General features: G+C 52.0%; 1 protein-coding gene across 1 annotated transcript; it reads right to left on the reverse strand.

Moving 5' to 3' along the window:
- Nucleotides 1-5,251: 5,251 nt before the first annotated feature.
- LOC119269619 (transcription factor DIVARICATA-like) lies at nucleotides 5,252-6,856 on the reverse strand. Its single transcript, XM_037551490.1, has 2 exons — nucleotides 6,225-6,856; nucleotides 5,252-6,141 (listed from the first exon to the last, which is right to left on the reverse strand). The coding sequence occupies exons 1-2, from the start codon at nucleotides 6,662-6,664 to the stop codon at nucleotides 5,703-5,705; spliced, it is 879 nt and encodes a 292-aa protein (XP_037407387.1). The 5' UTR covers nucleotides 6,665-6,856; the 3' UTR covers nucleotides 5,252-5,702.
- Between the last annotated feature and the right edge of the window lie 1,286 nt (nucleotides 6,857-8,142).

Here is an 8,142-nt window from a genome sequence, read left to right on the forward strand (position 1 = left end):
AGAGATGTCATGTGGGGCGTTGCGTACAGGCGCGGGCCACGCGACCAGGAGCAACAGCCGACGGCCACAACGAGCGAGGCGTGATCGGGGCAGGAGTCCTGATCCGTATGCATTGGTTCCTAGAATAAAGGAGTAGTTTGTTAGGCATAGTTTCCAGTTTGTTAGCAGCCCATGGGGCCTTTATATATCGTGTAATCAACACTCTTTGAGGTCAAGCAATAAATCATTATCTCCTATCTCTCCCTCTACTCTTAATCTCATCTCCGTCACCATTGAGCAGTTAGGCAAAACCCCTAGCGCTCCTATCCACCGAGACTACGAGCTACGTAGTCGAGATCCTGCTGCCTTGGTCACCGAGGTCCTTGACATCTGCAGGCCCTGTTAATCACAATCACCAGGGGTGTGGATATGCTTAACTAAAGGGGATACTTTTTAGATGTTTTCAGTTTCTAATATCAACATGTGTGTTGCCTTTCGAACCAGAATCGCACCATATTTTTTACTTCAAAATGCAGAGCGTGATATATTTCCTTGTCCTGTTCATGTGCCACTATTACTGGTTTTGCCAGATTGTAAGCAAAGGAGCATGTACAGCGGATATCTTTCAAACCGTTGGTTTTGTATGCATGAAGAGGTTTCAAATGACGGCTTATTGTTTGATACTGACTCAACTGAATGCTTACTGATAAATGCTTGAAACGCTAAGTATAATCCTTTATGCTCTATTGGATATGAAATTCAGACACGCTGAGAGTGATAAAAATCTAGCATAAACAGAAGATAAAGCAAACTGTTTCCATTAATATTTCTATTGAGTGAACAGTGAAAAAGTTAAACGAGAAACTTCTTGCATAAAGTTATAGTGTTAACAATACTGTAACTCCCACAGCATTCATTCTGAGCTTTTGATACTACTCTGTCATTTTGAGGGAGACTGTTTATCTACAATCATGCGTAGACAGCTTTGGATTCGAGAGTGTTAAGTTCAAACCAGATACTCCCTCCGTCCTAAAATTCTTGTCTTAAATTTGTGTAGATACAGAAGTATCTAATACTAAAACGTGACTTGATACATCCGTATCTAGACAAATTTAAGACAAGAATTTTGGGACGGAGGGAGTAGAAAACTAGAACACTTGCAAGAAAACTAGAACCTTGCATGCCACTATTGATTCAACAGAACCGCATAGCTCTGTCTTATATTTGACCACAGTTGAGCCCATCTACGCATAGTTGCAGACAAAGAGTGAAGGGAAATTCTGGATTGTCACTTCAGATATTTTGATCTGCTGAAAAAGGCTTTAGTAGGAGAGTTCAGTCAACCTGCTATTCAGAAACGCGAGATATTAGTGCGATCTTTTTGCTCTTATCTATTCCGATGGGACAAAAGAAGTTATGAAACTATGCAAACTTTAGAAAAAGATGGAGCCACCAATTGTATGAAAACGACTTTTTTTTTTTCATTTCTCACTAGCCACTCTAGTCTCCATAGGCCTCGGAGATAGTTCGCTTACTTGAACATTCTTCTCATAGCAAGCAAATTTGCCGAAAAGAAAGAAAGCTACACAGTGAAACGACATTTGCTCTTTTGGTTTGAGGTTAGAAAATGCCAGGTACAATGGACAATGCATGTTTCTTCCTAAAAATTTGTACATGTCAGTGTCATAGTAGAGATCGGTGTGTGGTACAATCTTGCTTTAAGTTAGATCCTTGTAATTGATGTAACGTTGGACCTTTGGCATTTCTGCTAGCTGAAAGGGCAACCAGGTGTAGTGAACAAAGTTAAATCTATGATGGGAGTGATAGGTGGTCCCTTCTCTATAATGCAACCAATTTCATAATCTGGGAATTTGATTTCTTTTTTGTCACTAAAGTGTTACGGCATTCTTTTCCTAAATATGCTTGGAACACACTCTGTCCCGGCCTCAGTTTGTGCTATAAGACACAAACTGTTATTAGTGCTTGTGCCTTGGTTTTTATTTTTCTATTGGTTTGTAATCGTTCTCTCTTTTTTAATGCTTGCATCACGCTGCTTCTGTGCTATCATGAAGCCCTCGAGGTTTGTTACTGTAATTTTTTTTTTGACAATACCTCACTAAGAGGTCAGACCTGTAACCATCACCGTGCCATTGTCACTCTTTCCTCATGCATGTCTGACTGCTGCACCGTATCTCTTAGGAGCTTCCAAAAGTCTGTTTTTTCAAGAATAAATGCCTGTTAATTATTTGAGCATATAAAATGTCCTTACCTGCAGACTGATCACTCTGATATCTGGCTGTGGGAATTCGACACGACAAATTTCTGGCATCTTTATCCGCCGCATTATTCCGGCCAGTTGATCAGTTGCATTGGTACATGGAGATGCTGAATATGACGACAGATTACCCATTGTTCATGAACAGAGCATGTTCAGAAACAGCCATAATTGAGTGGAATAATTTTGCTGTGACGTTGTGCATACGTACTAGCTGATGGCTGCTATGCTTTGTTCTTGAGCAGTGCACTTCCATTATTCAGTAGTTGTTTTAACTTTATGTTGAGACATATCACATATGGACAGTGTTCTGATTGCCCTTTTCCTGAACAACTATTGCAGTAGGTTTCCTGACGGGCACCGTCTACTTGCCCAGTTCAATGGTTCTGCTACTCTACAGACTACAGTAGCCGATGTGAAGTGTGCAATCCTTGAGCTGCCCAGGCATCAGCCACGAACCCATGAGGAGCATGCCGGTGAAGTACGGCGGAGGTGCAGGAGTTCGTCGGATCTTCTCAAGATGAATCTCTAACCCTTCCACTTCAGAGTTGGATCACAGGTACACGCACCATGTCCTCAACTGAAGAAAAATACAGTTATCTTTTTCAGAGAATGATACTAACCAAAGAATTTCTGCTACCTTTAACTCTGGTAATTATCGCATAAAAAGGAAATATTTAAAAAAAAAATTACACGGATCTCCATGTAAGGTCTAACGAATATAGCATCAACTAAGACTTCGTTAAATCTCAGTCGACCGAGATTTAGCAATCCCGATGACATTATTATTGGCCAAGTTGAATATAGTGAATTAGGATTGCCATGAAACATAGTATTTTCTTTATTTATACGTTTCTTGCCGACATATATTCGTATGAAAGGCAACGTTAAAAGCTGATGGCAAGAGCCGTTGAGAATAACAGAAATGCAGACTCTGGCATGGACAGGCCACTAACAACACATAGCTTTCTCTTTCTCCGGGACTATGATAGGTTTCGCCGGTATTGCGGCATGCACATCCTCGTGGTCCTGGGCGGCAAAGGCTAACCGGAATCTGGAACCTCCGCGCTCGACCTCTGAAACCCTTCAATTATATCGCCCATTTGCAGCTGCAGAATCTGAATACTTGCGCAAAGGCGGAACGCGGACATGACACGCCCGAAAGCGCGGCGGCGTCCATGCCGTCGACCTCCGCGGTCACCACCGCGCCCCAGCGGAAATGGAGGACACAGAGACCCGAAAGCGACGCCGCCCGCGGTGCCGCCACTTTCACCCCGCACGAGCAACAAGCTGTAGTAGCCAGCGCCGGTGCCTCCGCCGTGGTTAGTTATTACCGCTGCCGCTTCACCGGGACGAGGAGAGAAACGAGACAAATGGGAAAGCAGGGAGCGAAAGCGAGGGCACGGAAAGGCACCGAGCTAGGCCGGCCGGCACACGGGGCGCCCACTTCACCGGCCCTGCGTGCGTGCGTGGTCGCGTTGGATTTGCATGAATCTTGCGCGGAGCCCCACCGCCTCGCAAAGTCGCAAGTTGCGCTGCGCCGGGGTGCTTTTGGCCCCTCGGCGCGTGGCTGGAGCCAGTGCCAGTGCGCGCGGCACCGGGAGGCCATGGGGCAGGCCATGATGGCGGCGGCAGAGCAGCAAGGGCCGGCCGGCCGGCCGCTAAAGAAAGCCAGATGGTTAGCGGCAGAGGGGACACCAACCACCTCCTCCCCGTGGGATTCAGTTCAGAGACTGGTAGCTCAGGTCTATCTGATGCGGAGCTTTGAGACGCTGATGATGAGGTTTTAGCTAGTCCTGCTTAGTTTTCAGGTCCGCTTTTTCGGCGTTGTCGTGGCCGGACCAGGCGGCCCATTGGCCGGCTCGCCGTATTATTATAGCCGGTAATGCGATCTGGGGACGCTGATGGAATTGGCCGGGCAGTGGGCGAGGGCGAATGATTCGCCGGGGAGGAAAGCGGGGTGGTCAGGTCGGGACGTCAGGTGCTCCGCCAAAAGAGCGACGTGACACAAGTCACGGAGCTGAATCTCCCCCCCGCGAGCGCTGAGTCACCCACCACCACGAGCCAAGAGGCACCGCCCGATCCAGCCACCGGCGCCGACGACGGTTCACCATGCATTCCGTCGGCGCCGGGGACCTGCTCCCTGCGGCCACATGCTACGAGCGCGCCCGCTGCAACCGCCTCCAGAGCGTAACAGACAATCACTGTGCGCCACTGGAGCTCTGGGGACCGGCCGGCCGGCACGCAGTACGTCCGGAGATGGCGAGGGCCAGGCCCAGGCGTCTGTGCGGGCAAACTGGGTGATGAGTGGACGAACGAGTGCAGTGAGGCTCACTATTGCCGCCGTGCCCGTGCCCTCGACAGCGTGCGCCCACCGCCACTGACGAGGAATGGTGCGAGCGCACAGGGCCGGCCGTTGCCGCGCCGAGGAAGGGGACGAAAAGGGAGACGACAGCGAGAAGGACACGGGATTCGCTGCTGTTGGGGCATGTGATGCTTTTCTTTTGGCTCGCTCGCCCGCTCGCTGGTCCGTCTCGGTGGGCCTCCAACTCATACCACCGTATACTCCTACAGTACGTATATTGCTGCTGCGTGCAGCGTGCCAGCCACTATCAGGCAAGGCACGGCACTTGCCGTCGACCTGATTGACGAATCAAAATGATACTCCCCTCCTTTCTTTCTCCCGGCCACTGGCCAACTGGGAGTCAGCCAGCCAGAGGTGGCGCGGACGGGATCGCCAGGGCGGACGGAGCCCGGCACCTGCGCATGGGCGGGCAGGGCAGCCGGAGCAAGGAGCACGAGGCGGACTAGTTTATGCCCGGGCCTGCGAAGACGAGAATTCAATATTTGTGGCGGAGACGACGGACGGAACCAGATCGGCATTAATGAGAAGCCCGGTCGCCAGGCCAGGCCGGCAGCACATGGCATGGAGGATTTCAGGTGAGCGCACGGAGAGGGCGAAGCCAAATCGAAACTTGTCACGGGGAGGCAGGCGGAGGGAGCAACAATGGCGACGGATCTCATTTGGACTAGTACAATAGACAGAGAAAACGCTCGAACTTCGAAGTTCGAACCAATTTTCAGGCCGGCGCTGGCTAGCTCCTGACCGGAGCACAAGCTTCATCGAAGCCTTATTTCAGGATATATTTTTCGGTACAGTGGAGGTTCTTGGGTGTGGCGGAATTATGTACACGGGACGGCACGTCGATGGGCTCTTGAGGTTCCTCCATGGACGCAGACCTGCACGTACGCTCAGCACCGCCGCGTCGCTCTCAGATGTTTTGGCTTGCGTTCCATCATCTGGGTGTCGGTCGAGAGAGACACGAGCACAGCGACTCTGCAACCAAACTGCTCTCGAGGCAAGCACGCCCGTGGATGCGATGATGGTGATAGGTGCCCGCCGCTGTTTTGTCCTCCGTGCGGGCTTCGCCGCGGCGAGAAAGCTCCGTCACAGCTGGCCGCATTGCATCTGCAGGAGGAGCGACTCGTCGAGGTCGACGACCATGCCGTCCATGAACGAGCCCTGGTGCTCGAGCTTCACGCTGCCGTAGGGGTGGCCGCCGCCGAGCGTCCCCGGCTGCAGCGTCGACGGCACGAAGGCGTGCCGTTGCCCGCCGTACGGCGGCGAGGGCTTCGTGTCGACGGTGGTGAGCGCGGACGGCGGGGACCCCGAGGGGCTGCCGCGGTCGTCGTCGTCGGGCACGTTGACGGTGGTGATGTCGTGGATGCTGGAGCGGCGCTTGTTGTCCTTGCCGCCGGAGGTGAGCCGGATGAAGTACTTCTGCGCGTGGCTGGCCACCTGCGTCGGCGTGCGGCTCGTCACGTAGTTGCGGGAGATGTTCCTCCAGTCCCCTCGCCCGTACTTCTTCAGCCCCTTCAAGAACAGCCTGCACGCGGAGCACGAACGCGATCAGATTTCCGCCACCAAGAATCCAAGCACAAGAAGAAGATCACGAAGATGGCGGCTTACCGGTGCTCCTCCTCCGTCCACGGGACGCCCTTCTTCCGCTCCTGGTCGGCACGCCCGCGCTTGAGGCAGTAGCCGCGCCTGAACCCGCCGGCGCCGGCGGCGCCGCCGTCCCAGTCCAGGGTGAACCCGGACGAAGGGGACGAGCTGTCGTAGTGAGGGAACGGGACCAGCCCGGCCTCGATGAACCCCACGTCGTTCTCGAGGGCCCGGTAGTGGTTCACCACGTCGGCGACCGTCTTCCGGGGCAGCATCAGCGCGACCATCTCCCACCGGTCCGGCGCGTCCAGGTCGATCGCCGCGAGCGCCTCCTCGAACACCTTGTTCTCCTCCAGCGTCCACGCGCCCCCTCCGCGACGCTCCGGCTGCACGGCCCAGCACGGCTGCCCGGCGAAGTAGGGCGCCGGCGGCGGCAGCACGTCCGCCCACGCCTCCGCCATCATGTCGGCTCTAGTTGCTGCTACCTGAGCTGGCTTAGGGACGGCGAGCAATGGAGGAAGGCAGGAAAGTGGCGAAGGGGGGAGGTGGAAGGAGGCGCGCCTATATAGGGGAGGACCGGGGGAGTATCAAATTCCGGGCGGCTACAAAAAGTGGCCGGAGTTTATTCCGCCTCCACCGTTGGAGGCCTTGAGGAGATGAGCAAAAAGAAAGTGGATGCTTGTGATTGGGCCTTGGTGGAGTTTGTGGCCTCTCAACCAAGCACAAGAGGTAAAAGAGGAGAGTGCTAGCTAATGGTAACAAGATTCAGTTTTGTTGAATATATGTCTTGCTTTTTCAGACATGTATGAATTATTTTAACCGGAGGAATTGAATTTTTGACAAATCACTAAGGGGAGAGGATACATACCCGAATGCATTACTCAAAGACGAGTAAAAGGCGAGCTTTCCAATTGTGCGCTAGAGCGTGAAGAGAGGTATTGACGCCATGGCATGAAGGCATCCTTCTTAGAGACACTTTCGTATCTGAAAGTTCAAAGAGTGAAGTCGCTAGCTAAATTTCTAACATTGGTCCTTGCAAAGTGGAGTTCGTTGCCAAAGACAAGCATGTTTCTGGAATCCCAAATCTTCCATAACAAGGAAAGAGCAATCGATGGCGAAATATCGTCATGGAGATCCGACAGCGTGGGGACAACCCAAATGAGCTCGATGGAGGGTGGCACCGGGTGAAGTAGGGCATCCCACATCTGGATGGCTACTGGGTACTGAACATGTGAAGGTCGTCATCAACTGGAGCCTCGCATCTAGGGCAGCAGTGGCCGTTGGGGTGAATTTTTTTTTTGCAAAAGGGGTGATGGTTTTCTTGAAGAGGTTGCTCTTGGAATTGAGTCGATCCTTGAAGAGACGAAATCGAAGGAATTGATCATGTTCCATAACTAGGATATGTAGGTGTACAATTTTTTGTTACACATGTAAGAAGTTATTCAGATTGTTTTTGAAACATGTTTTTATGAGACATTGTACAAAGTACAACATTATTGTGGCAGATATAATGCAAAGTAAAAAAAACTTGCACCACATAGCATATGTGCCTCCCTTTTGATAGCCGTAGGCATCGAAACCTAAGCCGCCATCTCCCACCTCTCCATCCTCCCTTCCCCTTGCCATTGCTTGGTACTAGTGGTTGGCCTAAGCCCCGACACTGGTCAATGAAGGCTGCGGTAGGGAGGTCTTTCGTCTGGTAGCCCTCAATGATGAGATGCAACCTATGAGCGATGGCTTGAGGCATAGAGCATGGTTGTGCAGCAGCAATGGTGGATTTTGTGTATGGGTAGGCGGTCTCTGGTGACGACGTCGGTGGCCACAATCCTATCACTAGGTACGCGTGCGGCAGCATCTGCCTGTTGTCTTACTTGGGCGCGGAGGTGACGACATGCTCCTGCTCTGCTAGGCGATTGCAGTGCCGGTACGGGGGATCTTGGAT

This window comes from Triticum dicoccoides, chromosome 3A, assembly GCF_002162155.2.
Source record: "Triticum dicoccoides isolate Atlit2015 ecotype Zavitan chromosome 3A, WEW_v2.0, whole genome shotgun sequence".
In the NCBI taxonomy this organism is placed as follows: Eukaryota; Viridiplantae; Streptophyta; class Magnoliopsida; order Poales; family Poaceae; genus Triticum; species Triticum dicoccoides.